The sequence below is a fragment of the Ochotona princeps genome, chromosome 4 (genome assembly GCF_030435755.1).
Source record: "Ochotona princeps isolate mOchPri1 chromosome 4, mOchPri1.hap1, whole genome shotgun sequence".
In the NCBI taxonomy this organism is placed as follows: Eukaryota; Metazoa; Chordata; class Mammalia; order Lagomorpha; family Ochotonidae; genus Ochotona; species Ochotona princeps.
The window spans coordinates 47880997-47908556 of record NC_080835.1 but is presented as its reverse complement, the minus strand read 5'-3'; the positions used below and the strand labels follow the sequence as shown (position 1 = coordinate 47908556).

Below are 27560 nucleotides of genomic sequence, written 5' to 3'. Positions count from 1 at the left end.
CCAGTATGTAAAAAAAAAAAAAAAAGCAAGTTCTTAACCACAACCTATGATTAGCTCATTGACATTTCAATTTTAGTTCATATACAGGACCGGCTGCTCTATACCTTAAAATGGCCATAAGGCACCATTCAGCTGTTTCGTGTCCATTTCATCTTAGTATTTAGCCAGTTGTTGTGTTGAAGTAAAATTTTGCTGATCTTGGCAGATTTTAGGATAATCCAGACTGGCTTGTAACTCTAACAAGATATATGTCAACATTTTAGGTGCAGAACATTTTTTTTTGGGGGGGGGGTGTGCAGGAAAATCCTCAACACCATGGTGAGGAGTAACTAATCTTTGTGACCCCAGTAAAGACATTTTATGCTGATGAAACTAAGGCAAAGAGAAGTTTAGTAACTTATTCATGGTCTTTCAGTTAATAAGAGGCAGACAGAGGAGTCAAATACATAATCTGACACCAGAATTCATGTGTCTATTCATTATATTACACAACTATTGCCACTAGAAAAAAACCTCCAAATACACAACTACCAAACAATCTAGAGGCAAAAGACCAAATAATCCAGGCTTTTGAACAACTCTAACTGAAAATCAGAAGTATTTAAAAAGAAAAATAATATCTAGGGGAGGAAAAAAAGATCAATCACATAGGTAAGATACAGTTGATAAAATACTTCCAACATAGTATCCAAGGTCCCTGTGCCAACTGGATTATGAAGATGTTTGTGCAAAAGCACAACACTATTCCAAGAGGCTCTAGTGGAGGAACCAAGGATCAAGCAGATGGGAAGCCACATTTAAGGAAGTTCAAATCACTGGTTGTGTATGATGCTGTTCTAATTTAAAATATTTGCTTTTAACTGCCAGGCAAAATATATTACTAAAGACATCAATTTAATCATCAGAACCTAATTATATAATCAATAATAAAAGTTCTCCAGAATGTTCTCATCAATCGCCAGTGACTGACTCATGCCAAGGACATGAGAAATTGTCCCCCAAAGAGATTATCTGAGAATGGAATGATATTCATTTTGTGGTAATAACAACTTTCAGAAAGCAACACTCATTACAGCTTTACCTTGGGTGTCTCAAACACTTGTTCCAGATGTATGATATGTTCATGTTTCACACTTTTAAGGATGTTCACCTCCCGTTCAAGTAATTTTACAGCAGAGCTTCCAGCCTTAATTAATGAGAAACAGATTTCACATGAAAATATCACTCCTACATTACTCACATTAAAGCTACTGAATAGTTTCTCCTCCATTTTTGAAAGATTTTTCTTTAAATGGTTGCTGTTTGTTCCACCAGAGACGCAGAGAGACAGAGGGGTAGGGGGAGAAGAGACAAGGGAGGCAGAAGAGGGAAAAGGAGTGAGAGAGGAGAAGGAAGACATTCCCTTCGGATCCACCTGATCCCAGCTTTAGCTTCTAATATCCAACGCTTACCATGTTGGCCAGCAAAAGGTAAAGGCACGAACGTTCCAGGGAACACAAGGACTGTATTCAGGATAGAAGATAGCTGATCGTCTACAATGTCATCAGAGAAATTCTAGAAGGGCTTTCTTATCACAATCATTACTCCTAATATGATCGAAAGTACCATTATTTGAGGATAAGCACTGTCTTCAATTATGAGTCTTATTTCCACATTAATAAAAAAAAATCCATGAGAGGGATGAGAAATGTCCTGCTACTCCGGTCCTGGCTCCCAACCCCTGCTTCAGTGAGGACATATGCAGACAGGTGGAAAGAGACAGGTCATATAGCAAACTTGGACCAGTTAAAATTTTACTTATGAGCATTTCTACTTCCAATAACCTGTGCTCTTCAACCTTTACCATGTTACAGATGAACAGGATACTGACCCCTCTACTATGCCCCCATCTATGTAGGATTAAAGCCACATTGTAAGTTTAACCTAATGGGTCAAAAGAAATAGTGACCACAAACAGCGAATTCTTCTCTGTGCAAGATATAGAAAGTTATTACTATTATTCCTAATATTCATATCAGTAGCATTTCTCCCCACTTCCGAAATGGCTTGACCTTTTGTAATACAATAATATAATTCTCTGATCATTATAAAGACTATAAAATTTTATTTTGCTATATTGTTCTATGAACTTTCAATATCAATAATTATGTGAAAATTATTAATTCTTAAAATGCATGATGAAAATTATTAATTCTTAAAATTACAAGCAGGTATACTGTTTATAAAACCCTAAATGTTATTTATATAATCCTGCATGATACCAAAAAAGTAAAGGAAATTATATCACCAGTATACTACATTTGGGAAGTTACCCACAGTCTAAATCCTAGAGATTTCTAGAAAGTCTCTTAATTACTTTATTTAAAAAGATTTATTTGTTTTTTAGTAGGAAAGCCAAATACACAGAGGGGACAGACAGACAGAAAAGATCTTCTGTCTGGTGGCCCACTCCCCAAGTGCCCACAATGGCTGGAGCCAAGCGGTTCTGAAGCCAGGAGCCAGAGCCAGGAGCTTCTTCTGGGTTTCCCAACTGGACAATGCAAGGTGAGAATTTTAGCCACCGAGCGATCACGCTGGGGCCTCTTAATTACTTTATTCAGATTGATATGCTGGGGCCAGCACAATAGCTCTCAACTGGCTAATACTCCATCTCCAAGCATCGGTATCCATCCGGGTGCCTGTTTGTATTGCAGCCTTTCTACTTCCCATCTAACGCCCTGCTTGTGGCCTGGGAAAGCAATGGAGGATGGCCCAAGCCCCTGGGGCTCTGCTCCCACATGAGAGACATGGAAGAGGCTCCTGGCTCCAGGTTTCAGATCATCTCAGCTCCAGCCACTGTGGCCACTTGGGGAGTGAACCAGTGGATGGAAGATCCTTTTATCTGTCTCTCCTTTCTGTAAATATGCCTTTCTAATCAAAATAAATGTTTTTAAAAAAAGATTGATATGCTACTCTATTAAGTTTCAGAGGGATATTTGCCAGGGTTCCTTTTAAAGAATACATAAAACCTGCTGCTTAACTGTAAACACTTAGTACACATATTTATTGCACAAATTCAAAGGAAACCACCACGGCATTGTCAATTTCTTTCTTCACCAGCCACAGAAAACTTTAAAGGCAATAAAATGAACAGGTGTAAGGTCGAAGATCTTAGACTCTAAATCTTAACGAGAAGCCCAGTTGTTTTCCATTCCATAATGAAGTGCAGTAAAGAAGACAGACAGATGGTGGATACGAGTGAATAAGATACTGGACAGCAGGTGAGAAGTGGTTCAAACTGGCAGAGCAGATAGGAGGAATAAACAGATAATCAGCTAATGGTGATGATACTGGAAATCCAACATGAGCAGAGAACAGTAAAAAGCATGGCAGAACAACACCGGAAAAGAATTCCAGGCCTTATTCTGGTCAAGGCTTCTCTAGGCCATGACTCTACTACACATTTTGAAAACCAGCCTTCACCTTCAATTCTATGAGCTAAAATCAATTTAGCCGATAATTTTGGTTATGTCAATACTTTTACTTGCCGTTTTCTTTACAGAAAACATTTGTACACCTGCGTTTCAGAAAAGGTCCCTTGCCAGAAGACTTAAGAATTAAACTTCAGCGGGTCAGCCCAGGCACTGGCCCTCAAGGTCACAGCAGACCGTGTTAGTGCTCATACCCACCCTGCACGGGCACTGCACCCCTACTAAGATGCTGCAATAAGCCTTACCTTTTCCTTGTTCACTTTTTTAATTGCCCATTTTGTTTCCGTTTCCTTGTTTGTAGCTTCAACAACCAAGCCAAAGCTCCCTTGTCCCAATACTCTTCCAAACGTATAGATTTCCTGGTGAAAAAAAAGGAAGAGTTGCTTAGTCTTACTCTATTATACTTTAGGTATTAAAAATGAATGCCCAGGGTGTGTTCGGTCTAGCAGTCAGGCCATGGTGGAACGCCAGGGTTCAGGCTTTGGTGTTGTTCCCGAGTCCAGCTTGCCAGTCAAGCATTCTCCAGAAGTGGAAGGTGATGGCTCGAATCACTGAGTTTGATCCGCTCATCTAAGAGACCTGCTCTGAGTGTCTAGCTCCCAGCTTCGGTCATAACTCGGCCTTAGTCATTGCTGGCATTTGGGGAATGAATTACAGGATGAGGAAATGTTCTGTCTCATGCAAATTAACCCCCCCCCCAAAATAAGCCAAGCTCAGCAAAATTATGCTTCAATGCTATATAATGCTAAATACTATAATGAAAATAGACATAAGACAGCTGAATAGTAATTTATAACCATTTTAAAGTGTATAGAACCCAGTTGTGTATAAACTAAAATTGAAATGTCAACGAAGGAGTCACAGGATGTGGTAAAGAACTTGCATTTTTTTTAACATTTTGGTTACTCGATACTATGTCAATTAATCTCATAACGTTATAAATTGTTGATGATGTTATGTTGGGGCTTTTAATTGATGGGGATGATACTCTGCTGGCTCTACCTTTAGACCAGAGATGGTCTCCCCAACAAGCCGTTGAATTTGTCTGGACAATAAGATGCTGGACTCTATGCTTGGTATACGCTTGCAACGAAAGACTCTCATGTGAACTTGAACTTGGGTAATGCAACAGGTGGAGGAATCCACCATGGGGGAGAGTTTGGGGAGGGGTAGGGGGAATCCCAGTACCTATAAAACTGTGTCACATAATGCAATGTAACTAATTTTAAAAAATCAAAATGCATGAAAACCAAGGAAAAATGAAAATAAATATTTCATTACAACTTGAAAAAAACAAACAAGTGATATTAACAGATATTCATGCAATGGTAGACATTCTGCTCCATGACAAAAACAAACAAAAAACCAAAACACCCCACAAGATACTACATATTTACTTCAATTTTAATAAACCTCTTAATTAACCCAAAATAAAGTTTAATGAATTTGGTTAAAATGTGTTTTGGAAGAAAAACACATTTGGGGACAGGTGTAGTAGCTTATTAGGTGAATAATCTGCCTGCAGTGCTGGCATCTGCTGGCTCCTGGTTTCTGGCTTCATATTGGTTCAGCTCCTGCTGTTGCTGTTATTTGAGGGAATAAGCCAGCAGATATCTCTCTCTGTCTCTTCTTCTATCTGCAAATCTGCCTTGCAAATAAAAATAAATGAATTTAAAAACAAAGAAGCCAAATCTTCCCACAATGGTAAAATGTGGAAAAGCTCAAATGTATAAAAAATAATTTATTTCAAGCTATAATATAAATTAAATTAACTCATAAGAAAAAGTGAGGCTGTACTATTTAAACACACATATGGTGTTTCTAAATGTGTGTATTTGTATACATGCAACATCATCACCCCAAAAATATCCCCAAACTGAGAGCCATACTGTAAGATCAACACCCACTAACCACTGAACTAATGCTTCAACAAGTAAGCTTCTTCTTTATTTTCACTGTTTCCATTAACTCATGTTTGTTAGCTTATTCATAAGGCAAAATAAATGCTTTTTTTAAAAAAGGAATCAGCTTTTGAGTGGTATTTCATTTATAAATCTATTCTTTCAAAGAACATCTTGAATGATGTTCTGATTGATGTTTCACACACAAGAAACAATAGTTGAAAATTATAAACGCTAAAAGAGTAATTCCAACATCAGTTATGGGTAAGGAGAACAAGTCAGAATTCCTTCCCCATTTTGACAAAAACAAAAGCAGCTTATTAAATTCTATCCATTTGAGCCATAGGTCCCATTATTTTTTTTGTATGAAACTCTATTTTGTATTTTAAGAAGAAATATGTGAAGAAAGTCATAAGAAAAGAACCCATTCATAAAGTCATCATCCAGATGAAGGCTCTTCCTGCTTATTGTTGAACTGTTACTTAAACAGAGAAACTGCATTAGTTTTGCCAACAGCAGCATTCAGGCTCACACTGTAAAATAATAAACATGCAACTCGTTTACACTATCACTTCCTGTAGGGCAGAGGAGGACTCAAACCAGGATGCTGGATTAAGTGCTTGCTCCCCCATCTCCAATCCAGCTCCCTGCTAATACATCCAAGAAGCAAGAGACAATGGTCTGAGTGCTGAGGACCCTGACACCTAAGTGGGACATTCAGATGGAGGTCCAAGATCCTGGCTTTGGCCTGTTCCAGCCCTGGCTAAGACAGGTATTTGGGGAGTGAATCTGTAGATAGAAGATTTCCCCTCACCTCTGGCTCTTCAACCTTCAAGTTGGTGACAATAAATAAACAGATTATTAAAAATGATATTGTAGGGTAGACACATTGGTGCAGTGGGTTAAGCCACTGTTTGGGATGCTCATATTCATATTAGAGTGTCTTTGGGATCAAGTTCTCCTCTGCTTTCAATCCATCTTCCAGCTAATGCACACCCTGGGAGGCAAAAGATTATGGCTCAAGTATGTGAGAACCTGCCACCCATGTAGGAGACCTTGATGGAGCTTATAGGCCCTTGACGAGGCTTAGGCAGGGCCCAGCTCCAGCCACTGTAGCCATCTGGGGGAGTGAACCAACAGGTGGACGATCTCTCTCTCACTCTCTCTACCCCCCTGCTCTTTTCTCCTCCATTTTTCTTCCTCTGTAAGCCTTTCAGAATAAACAAAGAAGTGTCAGAAAGGGGGGAGAAAGGGAGGGAGGAAGGAAGGAAAGAAGGTGGGAGGGAGAGAGGAAGGAAGGAAGGAAGAAGAGAGAAAGGAAGGGAGGGAGGAAGGAAGGAAAGAAGGTGGGAGGGAGGGAGGGAGGGAGGGAGGAAGAAGGGGAGGGAGGGAGGGAGGAAGGAAGGAAGGAAGGAAGAAGGGGAGGGAGGGAGGGAGGAACTTCAGAGGCCTCAAAGAACAAGATTCCACAGGACTGAATGGAAAAGAAGTTGCCAGCCAAAAATAGTGCCAGCAAAACTGTGTTTAAGATATGAGGATATCCTTCAAATTTTAAACTTTTGAAAAAAATTTTTAATACAAGAGCTTTATTCAAGAAATGCTATGGGGAGTTCTTCAAACTAAAGAGAAGAGATATTAATATATTCAAAGAAAACATTAAAATGTAGAAAACTTACTGGTAAGAATACCTATACATGCAAATTTAAATGCTCTAAAACTGCAAATATGGAGCATAAACTATTCTTATCTTTAGTGTGACAACTAAAAAGTTCAAAAAATATACTAGTTACACTAAAGTTTTAAGAGATAAGCACAAGACAAAATTGAAGCTACAAAAATTCAAAGTGGGAGGTGTGTGTAAATGTTGTGTTGTAGTGCGTAAAGCTGCCACCTGCAGTGTCAATACTGCATATGAACACAGGTTTGAGACCCAATTGCTCCACCTCTAATCCATCTCCTTACTAATGAGCCTAGGTAAGTATCAAAGGATAGCTCAAGTATGTGGGTCACTGCACCCACATGGAAGGCAGGGATGGAATTCCTGGTGCTTGGCTCCTGATTAGCCCAACTCCAGCTGTTCTGGCTACTGTGGCAAGAGGCAGTGATACAGGATCTCCCTCTCTATCTCTGCCTCTCTCTCCGATCTGTAAATGCATAAATAAATCTTTAAAAAATTCAAGTATGGAGTAATTTATTATTTCTTACCACTTCGTTATTGTTTATTTCCTTTTTTAAATTTATGTATTTTTTTATTCATTATTTTTAATTCATTAATTACATTGTATTATGTGACACAGTTTCATAGGTACTTGGGTTCTCCCCACCCCTCCCCAAACCTTCCCACCATGGTGGATTCCTCCACCTTGTTGCATAACCACAGTTCAAGTTCAGTTGAGATTCCCCCATTGCAAGCATATACCAAACATAGAGTCCTTATTTTATAATCACTGTTATGTTATTATTATTCCAAAATAGCCTATAACCAGAAAAAATTTCTGTAAGCTTCACGGTAACCACAAAGCAAAAACCCACGACAGCCTTACCAAAAATAAGGAATCAAAATACACCACTAAACAAAATAATGTAACCACAAATGAACTGTAAGAGAGGGATTTTAAAAAGAAACTACAATAGAACTAAAAAACAAGAGTTAAAATGGCAGAAGTAAGACCTTACCTGTCAATAATTATCTGAAACATAAATGAATTAAATTCTCCAATTAAAAGATATAGAATAACTTAATAAATGAGTAAACAAGCAAAACCCAACCATATGCTACTTAAAAGAAATTCATTTCACCTCTAACAATACAGATAGATTGAAAATGAATGGGTGGAACAAGATATTCCTTGCAAATGGAACTCAAAAGAAAGCAGAAATACTCATACTAAAATTATATAAAACAGATTTCAAATAAAAAGCAATAAAAAGAGACAAGGAAGGTCAATATAAAGTGATAAAAGGTTCAGTCTAGTGAGGGAAAATAATAATTGTAAATATGTGTGCACCCAATATTGGAGTACCCTACATAAAGCAAACATTAATAGATCAGAAGGGAGAAAGACTATAATAATAGTAGGGGACTTTAACACTCTACTTTCAGAAACAGACAGATTACACAGACAGAAAACCAACAAAAAGCAGAATTAAATTACACCTTAGAACAACTGGACCTAAAAAAATCTACAGAATATTCCATCCTGCAGCTGCCCTATATTCTTTCCTCTCAATAGCACATATCACACGGCAGGTAACAAAACAAATCTCAGCAATTTCTAAGAAATACAAATTGCATAAAGTGTCTTTTTAAATTTTTATTTTATTTTAATATTTATTACATAAGCAAGGGGGTCACATACCCATGTGGGCCTCCGATTAGGAAGGAGAGGGTTGGTTCTCTCATGAACCAGCATGCACAGTGGCCTAGTTGAGGAGACTCTTAAAAAAATTCCACTGAGCCTGCCTCCAGCCCAGCTCTTGTCAGCAAGTGATGCAGTCTAGTCTGGCCTGGCCTGTCCCCAGTCCTGGCTCCTGCATGCGCTCCTGCATGTACTGGCTGGTGCTGTGGCCTCCCCAGGCAATCCCCAAAGAGTCCTAATTCTAGGAGAAAAAAAAAAAAGCCCTTCCAGGTACATCTCAATCCAATTTTTGTGCACATAGGCAGGTGCTGCATACAGTATCTTTTCTTATCACAGTGCAATAAAACCAAAATCAATAACAAGAAAAACTTAAGAACCGATATAAACACATGAAAATTAAGCAACTTACACTTAAATAGCCAATGGACCAAGGGAGATACTAAGGAGAAAAAATTTTTCAATTTGTTGAAATAAATGAAAACAGAAACACAAAATACATAAATCTAAAGGACACAGCAAAAGCAGTATTAAGAGGGAAGATAAAAATTGCCAATATCAAAAAAGCAAAAATTAATAAATATTCTATACATCAAGGAACTAGAAAAATAAGACCAAACAAATCCAAAGTTAGTAGAAGCAAATAATAAAACTGGAAGTACCAAGAACATACTAAAAAAAAAAAAATAAGTGAAATGAATGGTTGGTTCTTTTAAAAGATATAACCAATGAAACTTTATCTATAGAAAAAAGCTGAAATACATAAAATTAGAGATTAAAAGGGAAACATTACAACTAACATCAAAGAAATACACTGTATTTATTCTACCACTAAGTCTGATAAGTTAGAAGAAGCTGACAATATTTAAGATGTACATGTTATCAAGAAGAAGCAGAATGCCTAAACACACATAAAAGGACAATGAGATTCAATTAATAATAGAAAGTCTATCAGCACACACACACAAATCTCCAGGACCCTATGTTTTCCCCCATTTAATTCTAACAAAAAACATGAACACAAATCCATGAACACAAACTCATTCTATGAGAACAGCACTGTTGTGATATCAAGCCCCAAGAAGAGTACAGCAAGAAAAAGAAAACCACAGAGGAATATCCTTAATGAACAGTGTTGCGGCACAGACGGTTATCTGACACGTGCAACACAGGCAACTCATATTGGAAGGCAGCCATTCCTTTTCCAATCCAGCCTCCTGTAAATGCACCTGGGACCGTAGTGGATGATGTTCTAAGAGTTTCTGGTTCCTAGCTTCAGCCTGGCCGAGTCTTGGATGTTGGGACATCTGGACAATGAACCAACAAATGAAAGATTTCTCTTTCTTCCTCTCTTTCTCTTGCCCTGAATATCCAATCAATAAATAAATCTCTTATAAATCTTCAACAACATATTAGCAAATTGAATGCAACATATTAGCAAGTTGAATGCAACAGCACATTAAAATGATTATGCAAAATGGACTCATCCTAGGTGTGCAAGAATGGTTCAACTACGCCAATCAACAGATGCACTCTGCCATATCTACAGAATGGAGTGAAAAAAATCATATGATACAGTAAAAACATCTGATAAAAATTCGAATCACACAGGAAGAAGTCAAACGGTCGCTTTGTGAATGACATGATCTTATATACAGAAAATTAAAAATGTTATCAAAAGGTTGATGAGATCAATAAATGAATTCAACAAAATTACCAGATACAAAGTCAATGTGTAAAAAAAAAATCAGTAGGGCCTGGCGGTGTGGCCTAGCAGCTAAAGTCCTCGCCTTGAAAGCCCCGGGATCCCATATGGGCGCCGGTTCTAATCCCGGCAGCTCCACTTCCTATCCAGCTCTCTGCTTGTGGCCTGGGAAAGCAGTTGAAGACGGCACAATGCATTGGGACACTGCACCCACGTGGGAGACCCGGAAGAGGTTCCAGGTTCCCAGCATCGGATCGGCGCACATCGGCCCGTTGCGGCTCACTTGGGGAGTGAATCATCGGATGGAAGATCTTCCTCTCTGTCTCTCTTCCTCTGTATATCTGGCTGTAATAAAAATGAATAAATAAATCTTTTAAAAAAAATCAGTAGCATTGTTATACACCAATAGGAAATTATCTGGAAAAGCAATCCAGAAAGCAATCCCACTTCCAATAGCTGCCATAAAATTCAATACTGGGGAATAAATTATATCACAGAAGTGAAAAATATCTAAGTAAAAATTATAAATCATTAATGAAATAAATTGAAGAAGACACAAAAACTAGAAATACATCTTTTACCCATGCATTAGAGTGATCAATACATTTAAAATGCTACATGATCCAAAATAATTTGTAGGTTCAATTCAATTCCTGTCAAAATATCAATATTTTTTTCACAAACCAGAAAAATATATATGGAACCATAAAGAAGCCCAAATAGCAAAAGCAAGCTTGAGCAAAAGGTCAAAGATGCATTGCACCCCTTGACTCAAAAATCCATTTCAAAACTACAATAATTATAACACCAAAATAATGGAATAAAAACAGACAATAGACCTCATACATCTACAGCCAGCAAATCTGACAAAGGTGCTAAAAATATGTATTGGAAAAGGACAGTCTTACCAATAACAAGTGCTGGGAAATTGAGATACCTGCTTGAAGAATGAAATTAAACCCCTTATCTCTTATAACATACAAAAAGCAATTAGAAATAAAGATTTACATGTAAGAACTAAAATTTCAAAAGTACTAGAAGAAAACATATAGGAAAAGCTTTAGGTCCCTGAAATGGACAAAGATTTTTAAATTATTACTGTATCTCAAAGGCACAGGAAGCAAAAGCAAAATTCACCAAACTGTAGAACAACACAGCAAAGGAAACAGCAGAGTGAAAACATGATCTCCAACACTGGAGATAAAATTTGCAATTCATACATCGGACAAGGGGTTAATAATTTGAATATATATAAGAAATGCAAAGCAATTCAATATGAAAAGAAACCCAACAACAAATAACCCAATTAAAAATAGGCAATTGATCTAAACAGACATTTCTCAAAGGAAGGTAGAAAAAGAGCCAAGAGGTCCATGAAAAAAAAAAAAATGCTCAACATCACTAACCATCAACTCAAAATCCCAATGAGATAGAACCTCAACCCAGTTAGAGTGGTATCATCAAAATGACAAAAGAGAACAAATGTAGGAAGGATGTAGAGACAAGAGGGTCCTTGTACACTGTTGGTAGGAGTATAAATTAGTATCAATATTGTGGAAGACATGGAAGTTCTTTTAATCCTGAACATGGAACTACCTTATGATCCAACACTGAGTATATAACCCAAAAGAAATTATTTAAATCTTTCAAGTTGCAATTGCTTAGCAAGTTTTTGTGATCATTTCAACTAAACTGCCAAATATCTCTTGACATATTTAAAGCTACTAAACAACTAAAAGAACGTTCTTGTTGCCATTTCTTTAATCTGATATTAATGGAACATCCTTTAATTTTATAGTGTTTCTAATCTCTAATTAGTATTTTGTATGATAATGGAATCCTGGGAAGAATGACATTGGTATTTACTGAATCTGGAAAACAGAGAATCTCCCAAGGAACACTGTGGAATCACTACCGGCTCACCAACAAGTGAAGTACTGAACTATCTGTGGTTGTCTGGTGTTTGCCCTCCTTGATGAAGTCTGCAAAAGACCAGATTTGCCTTCACTCTCAGACAAGACCCAAAGACTTAAATGTTCACATCCAGTCTCACAAAAACGCCCTTAATTTTCATCAAAGACTACTTGGTCTTCCATGAACAGAAACTAGTTCACATCTCAGTTTTTTTTTTTTTTAGTAAAAACTTTGACATATTTCCAAATGGTAAATTTTCCTTTTTTCACTACTTCCTTTTTAAGTCATATTTCCAATCGATCTACTAAGTTAGAAACTTGGAAAATAAGAAAAAAAAAAAAAAAAAGAAACTTGGAAATTCCCAGTAGTTTAGCTTTGCTCTGTATATACCTCAATAGCAGCTCCATTGTCCATTCTTATGTGAGGAATTTTTCCTTCCGTAATGTTGCCTCGATTCCATTGTTGTTGAGATGTTTTTCTCTCTACACTTAAGGTTCTTGAGGGCTGGAACCACAGAAATTGTAAATAGATAATATTCTTGCTGAATATTAATGCAGATGATCTGATAACTCTTCTATGTGTACCATCATATTTACTGTGTGTTCGATAGTTTACTGTCTTTTTGAAAACCTAAGCCCTACATGATTCAGTGGCTCATCAGGCCAAAGGGGATCTTAAGTCATTCAGTCAAATTTTCTGAAACTACATGATAACCTGAACACCAGATAACATCAGTTTACCTGATAATTCCTTTCCAATTTTTAAAAAATATTATTTATTTGACAATGAGATAGACAATGAAAGAGTTAAAGAAAGAGAGACCAAGAGAGATCTCCCATCTCCCAAAGGTTAGGGTCAGGAAGTCAATCCAGCTGTCCCGTGAGGGTGGCAGAGTCATCCACACTGGGCTGCAGTAGCAGGAAGCTGGGGCCTGGAGCCAGAGCCATGAGTTCAACCTAGCCACTCTGATGTGAAATACAGGCACCTTTACCTCTAGGTCAAACAGCTAGCCCCACATTCACAGTTTTCTCAATCACATTTGTTTTCAAGTGTAACAAACATCTCAACAGATTTTACAAGAATTATTGGTTAGAAAGTCAAAATATGCTCTAAATGAAAACAACAATTCATTCAGAAACATCTCTATGGCAACAATCATATCACCAACAAAATTATAAGTAGTAGCTGGGGGGTTAAAATATAATCAAGGGGGCCTGGCACAATAGCGTAATGGTTAAAGCCCTAGCCTTGCACACACTGGGTATGGACGCCGGTTCTAATCCCGGCAGCTCTGCTTCCCATCTAGCTCCCTGCTTGTGGCCTGGGAAAGCAGTTGAGGACAGCCCAAAGCCTTGGGAACCTGCACCCGCATAGGAGACCTGGAAGAGCTCCTGGCTCCTGCCTTTGGATTGGCTCAGCTCCAGCTGCTGCAGCTGCTTGGGGAGTGAGCCATTGGACGGAATATCTTCCTCTCTGTCTCTCCTCCTCTGTATATCCGCCTTTCTAACAAAAATAAATAATACTTAAAAAATATAATCAAGGGCCAACTTTGAAGGGTAGGACCCTCACTTTTCCTAAACTGACTACTCTGTCTCCAGAGCTGGGCTATAACAATTGCAATCTTCCATATTACTTCGTTATATATGTGAATATATGCATATCAGACCAACTGTGTGTCTAATTGTTTATAACTAATGCAAAATAATTTTATGAAGTATATTTGATATTTCATAGATCACCGGAAATTGTCTTAAATAATAAGCTACAATTGCTCTTTATTTAACCACAACCATAAATCTCTTTCTGGTCAGTTGAAGAGAATACTCAAACTTTCAGCTTTAATCCCACTTGAAAATCAGATCCTTTCTACAAAATCCATTTATCAAAAAGCTGAAGTAACATTTCTGATTACTCAGGATCCTGAAAAATAATTAATTCGGGCACCCCTCTGCTCATTTCTGCTGTAATAAAGAATGTTCCTTTAACAGTTAAAGAAACGAACTGGCTGACAAGGATTTATGGGATACGGACAAGGTCAGAGATGCTATTAGGGGATGGCATGTCAATTGATATTGAGATGTAGTTTTTGATATTTACCACATCTTTCACAGAGAGAAAGTCTCTGCTGCTATTTTTTTCTTTTTTTCTCTCTGGTAAAGCTAAAACTTCCGTACTGCCCATGCTTGATGTCTGTGACATTTCCACCACCAAAATTGGAGAAGACTTTGGTGTACTGGAACATAAGCAAAGTGCATCTTTCTGAGAAGATGACGAACATTTGGGGCATTCTGAGGATTTGTTATTAGCCATTTGCTTAACTCTGCATCAAAAGCACTTGAAAGACAATATCCACTTTCTGAGTAACACAACCAAACCAGAAAGGATATGGTAGGTTGTTGATGAAAATTGTGGCTTTCAGTTGGCGAGGTCCTTAGGTCAATGACGCACCAGGGGTAGCTTCACACATGAGAGCTGCAGAAAAAGAAGACATTGTCGCTTAGAAAATTCGTACTTTACTGTCCTCCTAGAAATCATACAAAAACTAGTACCAAACCAAACCAGCACAGAAACAGAAAATAAACATTGGTGACAAAAATGGACCACAAAACCACTGAAAAACAGTCTAAAACAGCATCCTATCAAATTGTAGGAAAGGGTTATAAAATAAATTTGGTAGATTAATACCAATTTTCTAAAATGAAGTAGAGTAGAAAATATATTATACGGAACCTCAGTAATTTCTTTGAAATTTTCAATTGTACAAATAAATACAGAAATAGAGTGGGTGTGCATTGTGTATGCTTGCTCACAATATTAAATGTACCTTTAATGTGGTTATAATTTTTTTAAAGATTTATTTCTTTTTATTAGAAAGTCAGATATACAGAGAGGAAGAGAGACAGAGAGGAAGATCTTCCATCTGATAATTCACTCCCCAAGTGGCTGTAATGGCCAGAGCTGAGGCAATCTGAAGCCAGAAGCGAGAGCTCTTCCAGGTCTCCCACACAGGTGCAGGGTCCCAAGGCTTTGGGCCATCCTCGACTGTCTTCCCAGGCCACAGGCAAGGAGCTAGATGGGAAGCGGGGCAACCAGGATTAGAACCAGTGTCCATATGGAATCCAGGCACATATAAGGTAAGGACTTTAACTGCGAGGCTACCATGCAGGGCCCTTGGTTATAATTTTAAAAAGTAAAAAAAAAAAAACTGCAAAACACGTATGTCACTATGGTTTCAAAATTCAAAATTTTATTTATTATCAGAGGAAATTCTTATTAGAACTTCTACAAACAGAATATAATTTGATTTTATCAAATCACCTGATTCTAAAAGTTCAAAGGCAATTTTAGAAGCACCCTCGTTTTCACTATCACATAACTAAAACAAGAATGCTATTAATGTAAAGATGGTAGTGCTATTTTTCACCAAATCTAGACTAGGGTCAGCGTCAGCCATTTTTGCAGCAAGTTCAAAAGATTGGAGGGAATAAAGATTGGGCTCTGCGGTCTCTGCAGTACATATAAGGCAGAATCCTGAGAAATTCATGTGACCAACTGAAAGAACATTGCCATGGTTTTACGCCTTACTATTCCAGACACTCTTTAAAAAGTTATTTTGTAGTAGCAGACTTGTTAGGCCTGAGGACATACAGAATATGCTTCTGCTTTTCAAACTGGAATAAACTTCACCAGAATAGCATGTTAAATATTTTACTTCACTGAAGAAATATCTTCCAGGGGGACCAAGATGGCTGAAGAGGGAAATGACATGCTGATTTTGTCTACAGAAAGATAATGAAAGAAAAGCAGAGGAAGTGCATTCACAGGGGACAGCTGAAGAGAAATTCGCAGTGGACAGATACCATGGAAAAGTGTGAACAGCGCAATCACGCAGCAGCAAGTGGGCACACTGTCAGGGAGTGGAGAAGACAGCAGATCTGGAAAGGTGAGAGCCGACCATCATAGCCAGACGGTGGTGTGGCTGCCTGACAAAGACCACACTGGCTCTAGGATCCACCTGGAGCCAAGAGATCATCGCAGGGGAGGAGCTCACTTCTCTCCACCATTTCCCTATCAAAGCACCCAGATTAGCTGGAGGGAGATGGGGAGGGAAACATCATTTTGAAGCAGCCAGATCAGCCAGGAGAGGCCATCTTCAGGTTAGCAAAGGCCGTGTTGGCTGTGCGCAGCTGCTGAGCCGTAGCTGCAGAGCACACCTAGGTCTGCATGAGTAGACACGATTAGACAATTCTACGGAAGAGACAAACCCCTGTTGCTCAATGACTTTTGAGTCTACAGGCTCAGGTACAAACTGCCAAGGTGGAGCGGTAGCTCACTCTGGAAACAACACTGCTGCCTGCGTGAGTGGGGTCCCAGCACCCTACAACTGTGGGAGTCTACCAAGATCCAGAACCAGATTAGGGTGCTCACTCTCACCATGGCTATTCAATACACTCCTGGAAGTTTCGCCAGAGCCATTTGGGCAAGAGAAAGAACTCAAAGAGAGACAAATTATAACCCAATTATCTCTATTTGCAGATGACACGATTCTCTATAAAGCGGACCAAAGGACTTTATTAAGAGACTGTTGGAAGTGCTAAGAGAATTTGGTAAAGTTGCAGGATATAAAATCAACACACAAAGATCAACAGCCATTGTGTACACAAACAATTCCATGGTGGAGAAAGAACTTGTAAAATTAGTCCCTTTCACAATTGCTGCAAAAAATCAAATGCTTGGGAATAAATTTGACCAAGGATGTGAGGAATCTTTACAATAAAAATTATAAAACATTAACAAAATAAAATAGTACACCAAAAATGGAAAATCTTTCACGTTTTTTGATTGACAGAATCAATATCATCAAAATGTCTATATTAGCAAAAGCAACTTACAGATTCAATGTGATCCAAATTAAAAGACCTATGACATAACTTCTCAGGAAAACAAAATCATGCTAAAATTTATATGGAAACACAGGAGACACCTAATTGCTAAATATATCTTAAACAACAAAAACAAAACTGAAGGAACCACAATACCAGACTGTAAGATGTACTACAGGGGAGTTGTAATTAAAACAGTTTGGTACCAACACAAAAACAAAAAAATAAACAAAATCAAACAAACAAAAACAACCCCAAAACCAGACATGCAGTTCAATGGAGCAGAACAGAAATCCCAGAAATGAACCAAAACATTTATAGGGAACTAATTTCTGAGAAGTGAACTAAAATCAATCCAGGGAGAAAGGATAACTTTAGAAAAAAATGGTGATGGGAAAACTAGATATGCAGACATACGAAATGAGACTGCTACTTTATACCTTACATGAAACTCAACTCAAAATAGATCAAGGATCTAAATCTATGACCTTGTACCATCACATTACTAGAGAAAAACATCAAGAAAACTCTATAAAACATAGGCAGGGCAGAGACATCAAGGAAAACAACCCAGAAGCACAAACAATGAAAGCAAAAATAAACAAATGGGATTAAATCAAGCTCAGAAGCTTCTGCACCACCAAGGAATTCATTGACAAAATTGACAAAGGGAAGAGGCAACCAACAAAATGTAAACGATATTTACAAACTATGCAACTGGTTAATATCCAGGATCTATAAAGACCCCAAGAACTTGGTAACAAAACAAACAATACATATAACAAATAGGTAAAGGACATGAACAAGCAATTGTCAAAGGATGAAGCACAGTCAGCCAACAGTCACTTGAAAAAAATGTTCAGTATCATTAACCATCAGAGAAATACAAATAAAAACTACAATGAGGTTTGCTTCAAATGCATTATAAAGCCATTCAGTTCATCTTATTCAGTTAGAATAACCAAAATTTGACTATGGCAGTATGTCCAAAAGGCAGGGAAGGTTCTACTGGCAATCCTGCTCATAAACAGATTCAAGAGTCCTAAATATTGCACTCACATTGATCCAGACAATGGGTACAGCACATTTCAAGAAGATAAGAGTAATAAACAAATCAGCTCAGTTAGTTTTATTCCCAGATATTTCAGTATTTTTCTGTTATTTTGAAAGCTACATACATTAGTGCTGTTGATTTCCGTCCATTTATTTTGTGCCTTGCCACTTAACCAAACTCTCGCACAAGTTCTAGCAATCTCTTTATTGAATTTTTTGGGGGTTCTGTGCAATATAGAATCATGTCATCTGCAAACAGAGATAGCTTGACTTCCTCTTTTCCAATTTGAATTCCCTTAATTTCTTTTTCTTGCCTAATAGGTCTTGCGAGTACTTCCAGCACTATGTTAAATAGCACTGGTGATAGCGGACATCCTTGTCCAGGTCCAGATCTTACTGGGAAGCCTTCCAATCTTTCCCCATTCAGTATGATGTTGGCATTGGGCTTTTCATAAATTACTTAGGTTATGTTGCACAATGTTATTTCTATGCCTTTTTTGCTTAGAGTTTTTAGCATGAAGGAATGTTGGAGTTTATCAACTGCTTTCTCTGTATCTATTGAGACTATAATATGATTCTTGTTCTCCAGTTTCTTAATGTGGTATATCACATTTATAGATTTTTATATGTTAAAACATCCCTACATAACAGGGATAAATCCCACCTGGTTCGGTTGAATGATCTGTCTGTTGTATTACTGCATTCTGTTCACTAGTGTTTTTTTTAAAGATTTATTTATTTTTATTGCAAAATCAGATATACAGAGGGGAGGAGAGACAGAGAGGAAGATCTTCCATCTGATGATTCACTCCCCAAGTGAGCCGCAACAGCCGGTGCTGTGCCTATCCGAAGCCAGGAGCCAGGAACTTCCTCTAGGTCTCCCACACGGGTACAGGATTCCAAGGCTTTGGGCCATCCTCGACTGCTTTCCCAAGCCACAAACAGGGAGCTGGATGGGAAGTGGGGCTGCTGGGATTAGAACCAGGGCCCATATGGGATCCAGGTGCATTAAAGGCGAGGACTTTAGCTGCTAGGCTAAATTTTTGAAAATTTTAACATCAATATTCATCAAGGATATCGGTCCATAGCTTTTCTTACCTCTTGTGCCTCTGTCTGGTGTTAGTATTAGGGTGATGTTGGCCTTGTAGGAAGAGTGTGGGAGGATTATCTCCCTTTCTATTGTTTAAATAGTTTATGAAGAATTGGAGTCAGTTCTACTTGGAATGCTTTGTGGAACTCAGCAGTGAAGCCATCTGGGCCCGGGGTTTTGTTTAGAGAGCTTTAATTACTGATTCAATATCTGCCTCAGTTATAGGTTTATTTAGATTGTCTGTTGCCTCATGATTTAGTTTTGGGAGATGGTGTGAGTCCATGAATCTACCCATGTTTTTGGAAGTTTTCTGACTTGTTGGCATATAGTTGCTTGTAGTAATTTCTGATTATTCTCTCTCTGGCTGCTGTATATGTTGTTACGCTCCCTTTTTCATCTTTGATACTACTAATTCTTGTCTTCTCCTGCTTTTTTTTGTCAGTTGGGCCAGTGGGGTCTCTATTCTGTTTATTTTCTCGAAGAACCAATTGTGATTCATTGATTTTGTGTATTGTTCCTTTGGTCTCTATTTGCTTTATTTCTTTTCTTATTTTGATTATTTTTTCTGTTGTTCTTGGGATTATTTTGCTGTTGTTTTTCTGGCTTCTTTGGGTGTATACTTAGCTTATTTACCTGGTGTCTTTCTTCTTTTCTAATGTAGGCACCAATTGTGATAAATTGACCTCTTAACACTGCTTTGGTAGTGTCCAACAGGTTTTGGTATACTGTGTTTGAGTTTTCATTAGTTTCAATGAATTTTTAAAGTTCTTCTTTAATTTCTTCTCTAACCCATTGTTCATTCAGTAACATATTGTTCAGCTTCCAACAGTTTATAAATTTCCCTGGGGTATTTTGATTTATTGATCTCTAGTTTCACTCCAAGGTGGTTTGAGAAGATGCATCATATGATTTCAATTTTTTTTTTTAAAGCTAGTGAGGCTTGTTTTATGACCTATCATGTGGTCAATCCTGGAGAAGGTTCCATGTACAGCTTAAAAAAAATACACATTCAGTGTTTGTGGGATGGAAGGTTTTATACATATATATATATATAGAAAGTCCATTTGTTTATTATCTCTGTGAGATCTTTGCTTCTTTGCTGAGTTTCTGTCTCACTGACCTGTCTATTGACATTAATGTGGGTGTCGAGGTCCCCATTGTTACTGTATTGGCATTTATCCCTACCCTTAGGTCTGTCAATAATGGTTTCATATAGCTAGGCACTCTTGTATTTGGTGTGTATACATTTATCATTGCTATTATTTCTTGGTGGATGGTTCTCTTTATCATTATGTAATGTCCTTTTATATCTCTTAATGTTTTTCATGTTGAAGTCTATATTGTCTGGTAATAGGATGGCTACACTGGTACTTTTTCTTTTCAATTGGCATGAAGTGTTCTTCTCCATCCTTTCACTTTTAGCTTCCATGTATTTTTTTTTTCATTAGATGTGTCTCTTGTAGGCAACAGATAGATGGGCCCTGCTTTTTGATTCATTCTGTTCATTTATATTTTTTGATTGATGAGCTTAAGCCATTTGTGTTCAAATGTTAATATTGACAGGTTGTGATTTAGTCGTGTGTGTGTCTATTGGGGACTCTGTTTAACTTTAGTTACTTTTGTGGGCTTTAATGGGAATATCTTCCCTTTTGCCATTTTGATTATGATTGCCTTCCTTTCTTTATGACTTCAGCATGTTTCTGAGCAGTGTTTCTAGGGCTGGTTTAGTACTGGCATATTTTTCTAATTTCTCTTTACTGTGGAAATATTTCATTTTCAAATACAAATGAGAGCCTTGCTGGATATATTTTCCTGGGTTGAGTTTTTTCTGTTTTAGGATCTGAAAAATGTTACTCCATTTTCTTCTTGCTTGAAGGATCTCTTCTGAGAAGTAGGCAGTGCTTCTGATTTGTTTTGCCCTATATGTTATCAGTATTCTTTATGTTCAGTTGAGGGGGGCTTGACAATGATGTGTCTGGGTGTGGGTCTTTTTGGATCAAATGTTTGGGGTTCTCTCCTTCCTGTATTTGGCTTCCCCTTTACATTCCCAGTGTTTGGGAAGTTCTCTTTTATAATTTAATTGAATACCTCCTGTAATCCTGCCTTTTTTTCTATACCTTCAGGGATCCTATAATTCTGACATTTGATTTTTTGATGATGTCATTCATTTCTTGGATAGACTTCTTGGCTTTATTCAGGTTCTCTCCCATATGTTTAATTAATTGTGTGTTCTCAAATTGTTTATCTTCCAATTCTGATATTCTTTCCTCTGCAGCATTCTATTGTTAAGGATTTCTATTGTGTTTTTTAGCTCATGTGTTTCAGTTTGGACCTGTTTTATAGATCTCTATCTCTGTGGTGATATATTCTTTAAAAGCTTGAATTCTTGCCATCATTTGTTTCTGAAGATCTTTATGGTGGACTCTTTGTATTCCCTGTCTGGGGGATCCTCAATATCTTCATTCTGCAGCTCTAAGATTGACATGTTCTTCTGCTCATTTTCGAGGGAAGCACTGGCTTCCTCATTTTTGTTGCTTCCTGTGTTTCTTTGGCCTTCCCCGTGCCCTTTAGAATCTGTGGGCTTTCTCATTCCTGTTGGTATTAAGGCCCTCATTCCTAAGGACCTTAAGTCTGTGGTGTTTTGCTGGAGTTTTCTGGGGCGCCTATCTGGGACTGAGGAGGGTGATGAGGCACATGGACACACGCTGTGCACCTGTTTGGTAGGGTTCCTGTCCCACTCACCTTCAAGTGGCAGGTGGGGGTACACGGATCAGGGCAAGTGGCATTTTGGGTGGACACAAGCTGAAATCTATGGCTGTAGCAAGCAGTGTATTAGGCGTGCAGTTAACTTTGTGTGTCTGGGGTTCCGCACTCTCCTGTTATTTGGTCCAGACTCTGCCCCCAGGGATTCTGCATCTCCCTCTCAGGTGGTTCTGGAATCTCTCCAGGGAGCTCAGCGCACAGACCCTTTGGGTTTGGGCAGAATCAGTTCTTATGCCATGTGTCCCTCTCTCAGATGGTCCACACCCCAGTTGCTCCCTATTCAATGGCTCATTTGGTGGGGGCAGGAGGGCGGTGGGCGAGTTCAAGTGCCTGTGGGTTTCTCCTCGGGCTTGCGTTTCTCTACTACTAAATTCTGTATGTTGATTTTATATTATCTTTTTTAATACTACTATTTTAAAGATTTACTTATTTTTATTGGAAGGGCAAATTTACAGAGAAAAGGAGACAGAGAAAGATCTCCCAACTGCTGGCTGATTCCTAAAATGGCTGCAATGAACAAAGCTGAGCTGTTCCGAAGCTGGGAGCCAGGTGCCTCTTCCAGGTTTCCCACATAGTTCTGGGGGCTTGAACCATCTTTTGATGCCTTCCCAGGCCAACAGCAGGGAAGTGATCAGAAGTGAAGAAGATAGAACTAAAACCAGCACCCATAAGGGACTGCCAGTGCTGCAAGTTAGCAGATTAGCCTGATACACCACCACGCTGGCATCTGATTTTATATCCTAAAAATGTACTAAGTGTAGGGCTGGTGTAGTTTAAGTTAACACCTGCAGTACATTCCATATGGATGTGGGTTCTAGTCTGAGCTGCTCCACTTCTGATCAGGCTCCCCACTAATACTCCTGGTAACCCAACAAAGGATGGTCCAAGTGATTGGGCCTCTCCACTTATTTCAGAGATGCAGAAGTTCCTGGTTCCAGGCTTTGGACAAACACAGATCTGGGGTGAATCAGTTGATGGAGGACCACTCTGTCTCTGTCTCTTTTTCTTTCTCTCCTGATTTTCCTTTGTAACTCTGCTTTTCAAATAAGTAAATAAATATATAAATAAATAAAATCTTTAAAAATTTGCTAAAGTTACTTATCAATCCTAATAGCTTTTTGCACAGTCTTTCAAGTTTTCTACATAAAAGACTATGGCATCTGAAAAGAAATAATTTTGATTCTTCTTTTCTAATTTGGACATTACTTTATTGCTTGATTGTTCTTATTGCTACTTCTAATACTTTGCTGAATAAAAGTGGCAAGAGTGGGCATGGTTGCCCTTGCACTAGGTCTTGGTGGAAAATCTCTCAGGTGTTTCTCACTTAGTATGATGTTAGTTGTTCAGTTGTTCATACCTCACCTTTCTTGCACTCAGAAACTTTTTTTTAAATTGATTTATTTTTATTAGAAAGACACATTTACAGAGAGAAGGAGAGACAAAGAGAAAGATCTTTCATCCACTGGTTCACTCCCCCAATTATTGCAATGGCCAAATCTAAGCCATTCTGTAGCCAGGAGCCAGGACCTAGGAGCTTCTTCTGGGTCTCCCACACAGGTGCAGGGTCCCAAGGCTTTGGGCCGTCCTTGACTGCTTTCCCAGGCCACAAGCAGGGAGCTGGATGGGAAATGGAGCAGCCAGGACACGAACCGGCACCTATATGGAATCCCACCAGATGCAGGATGAGGATTTGGCCACTAAGCTATTGCACTGGGGCCCAAGAAACAACTTTCTAAACCTAAACTATAAGAGTCTTTACCAAAAAAGAACGAACTTTGTTAAATGCTTTTTCTGCATCAATTAAGATGAACACGTGGTTTTTACCTTTCACATTTTATTAATGCAATGAATCTCACCGATGGATTTGCACATGTTAAAATGTCTTTGCATGCTGCAGATAAATCCCAATGGCACAATGTACACTCTTTTTGATGTGTTGCTGAATTCGCAACACTCATATTTTAGTCAGAATTTTTGCAGTGTTTATCAAAGATACCGGTCTGTGATTTGTTCTTCTTGCAGTGTCTTTGTCTGGCTTATGGGTCAAGGTAATGTGGACCTTGTGAAATCTGTTTGGAAGTATTCCCTCCAGATATATTTTTTTGAAGAGTTTACCTAGTACTGGCGATGATTTTTCTTTGACTCTGGTAGAATTCAGCCATGAAGCCATCTGGTCCTAGAGTTTTCTTTGTTGGAAAGTATTTAATTACTTCTTCAATCTCTTCATTATAATCCAATTAAAAATGTGCAAAGGGATTGAACAGACATTTCTCCAAAGAAGACAAAAATGGTCAAAAGGAATACAAAAGGTGTTCACCATAACTAACCATAAGGGACACACAAATGAAAAGCCACTGTGAGATACCATTTCATTCATTATGATGCTACTATCAAAAAGACAAGTGATAAAAAATGTTGGCAAGATTTCGGAGGAAAGGGAACTCTCACACAAGGCTGGTGGAAATGTAAACTGGTACGTTCATTACAAAAAACAGACTGGTGTCTCTAGAGAATGTAAAAACAGGACTGCTATATGACTCAAAAATAATTCTCCTGAGTTGAAATCATCACTGTATAAAGAGGTATGTACTTTCATGCTCATTGTATCATTATTCACAAAGGCCAAAATATGAAATAAATGCTCCTAAACAGACAAATGGAGCAGGGAAGTGCAATACCCCCCAATGGGATATTTTTAAATAAAGAACAATATTCTGCCATTAGAATGATATGGGTAAATTTGGTACATATTCTACTAAGTAGTATAAGCCAAACACAGGAAGTGTTACATGATAACTTGTATGTGGAGTATATTTTTAAAAAGAATTAACATACACAAGAGAATGATAGTTGCGATGGTAGAGAGACAAGGTAATAGGGACATGTACATCAAAGACTATGAAACAGTAAATATGCAGAATAAAAAAGATTAGATATCTAATGTATTTCATGAGGACTAAAATTAATAAAATGGCATCGTTTAGGGGATTTTGTTAAATAGAAAAAGGTCATAGTTGCTCTTATTACAAAAACATCTAGATATGTTAATAACCATTTTAACATAACATGTAGCTGATAGTATGTTGTAAACTTTAAATATACACAATAAAATCTGATACATAAATAAGTTTTTCATTGTAAGACAGACTGGGGAACAGTTATTCTTGGCTTTGTTCAGAAAGCATTTCCTTTAATTTTTCAACACTTGCTCAACAAATCATTATCCTATTACCACTGACACCGGCATAAGCGCCTGATTACTGTCCTGCTCCTGTCTTTTGACTTACCGGTTGTCTCAGATGCATTTGGGAACTATACCCAGGAAGCACGAGAGCTCCTAGTCTCACTACGCAGTTGCATTTCCGCTCTCCAGCCTAGCAATCACTACGTTTGTTGGCATGATGCTTTGCTTTCTCACCACAGCAGTTCCAAAACAAAAGGCTGAATAGCTGCACACAAAATTTCTCGACAAGAATTAGATTTCAAATTTAACTTCTCTTTGGCTGGCTGAATTCTAATTATTTTAGCTTAAACAAAAACCAATAGAGAGCAAATGTTTACTCACATTTATTTCTCATTTGTGAACTGATTTAAAAGATTCGTTACTAAAATAAATCTTCTATCTAACAAGTCAAATGATATCATTCATATTTTAGAGGACTAGAATTAATCAAGTATTGCAAACCTTTCTTTATATAAACACAAAGATTAATAGCAATCCTTCTATAGATTCATGAAATTATATTTAAACAGGGTTTTAGATGTAAAAAGAGGCATTAGAAAATCAAAGAAGTTTCTGACAAGAGAAGTTTTCCTTTTGCCCCCAGAGACTGGACATACATAGGTATTAGATATAATATAACCAAATAAAATAAAGTCAAATCATGACAGCATTTAACTAACGCAGGAGCTTTCCTTTAGCTAAAGGTTTTCATTTTATTTTCAGAACTAAGGTAAGCCAATGGAATTACTCTGATACTGAAAACCTCTGAGCTTTGATCTAATCACAGAAAGGTCTCTTACATATTGGCCATAAAGACACACTTAACAGCAATTTCCTCAAGAAAATGAACACAAGAATGCTTTTATGAGATATAACAAGCTACAATCTTCTTCCCCAAAGCATTTCTGTTTAGTTTGTTTGTTTTTTGCTAATATTGTGTCTCCAAAAAACCTAAACACAGTCAATTCAGTAAAAAAAAAAAAAAAAAAAACTGTTCTATTCAAGTGAAGAAAAAACAAACTTCTAGGGTCTGGCGCGATAGCGTAGTAAAGTCCTCGCCTTGCACACGCCGGGATCCCATATGGTCACTGGTTCTAATCCCCGCGGCCCTGCTTCCCATCCAGCTCCCTGCCTGTGGCCTGGGAAAGCAGTCGAGGACAGTCCAGAGAATTGGGACCCTGCACCCTCATGTGGGAGACCCAGAAGAGCTCCTGGCTCCTAGCTTCAAATTGGCTCAGCTCCAGCTGTTGCAGTCACTTGGGGAGTGAACCATCGGACAGCTCTTCCTCTCTGTCTCTCCTCCTCTCTGTATATCTGCCTTTCCAATAAAAATAAATTTTTTTAAATAAACTTCTAGATTGCTCAGCATTATGCAGGCCAAGCTGGACAAGCAAATATTCATTTTGCAACTACGTGTTTTCATAGCACATTTACAGAGACTAAACAGGAACCAAACCAATTCTTTAAATCATATTAGTTGTTTAATATGGATTTATTTTTATTGGAAATGCAGACTGACAGAAGGAAAGACAAAGAGAAAGATCTTCTATCTGCTGGTTTACTCGCCAAATGGCAACAGCTGGAGCTAAGCTAATCTGAAGTCAGGAGCTTCTAAGTCTCCCAAGTGGGTGCGAGGTCCCAAGGCTTTGGGCCGTCCTCCACTGTTTTCCCAGGTCACACACAGGGAACTAAGTGGAACAGCTAGGACAGGAACTTGTACTGATACAGGATGCCAGCTCGCGTAGGTGGAGGATTAGCCAGTTGAGACACTGCACTAGTCCCTATTTTATTTATTTTAAATTATATTTGCATCAGAGAGAGACAAACAGAAGGAGCTCTCATTTACTGGATTATCCCCCAGTGCCCACAATAACCAAGGCTGGGCGTGACAAAAACTGGAATCCAGGAACTCGATTCAGGCCTCCTATGTGGGTGGCGGGAACTCAGCTACCAAAATCTTGACCTGCTGTCTTACTTTGTGAGCTTCAGCAAGAAGATGGAACTTGAACCCAGAAGGGACTTAAACCCAGAAAGATACTCCAACATGAAATGCAAATTTTTAAAGAATTTATATTTATTTATTTTTATTGGAAAGGCAGATATACAGAGAGGAGGAGAGACAGAGAGGAAGATCTTCTGTCCAATGGTTCACTCCCCAAGCAGCTGCAATGGCTGGAGCTGAGCCAATACTAAGCCAGGAAC

The 27560-nt window shown here is 38.2% G+C and overlaps 1 protein-coding gene across 2 annotated transcripts in view; it reads right to left on the bottom strand.

The window, feature by feature from the left end:
• The window catches only part of STK33 (serine/threonine kinase 33), a 160517-nt gene that overhangs the window by 58297 nt on the left and 74660 nt on the right, over window positions 1-27560 (bottom strand). For both annotated transcript variants that reach the window (XM_058663428.1, XM_058663427.1), the window contains exons 2-5: window positions 14444-14818; window positions 12737-12850; window positions 3716-3829; window positions 1082-1186 (exon numbers count right to left, since the gene is read on the bottom strand). In XM_058663428.1, coding sequence (XP_058519411.1) covers window positions 1082-1186; window positions 3716-3829; window positions 12737-12850; window positions 14444-14656 — 546 coding nt within the window. In that variant the 5' untranslated portion in view covers window positions 14657-14818. The remainder of the gene's footprint in view (window positions 1-1081; window positions 1187-3715; window positions 3830-12736; window positions 12851-14443; window positions 14819-27560) is intronic.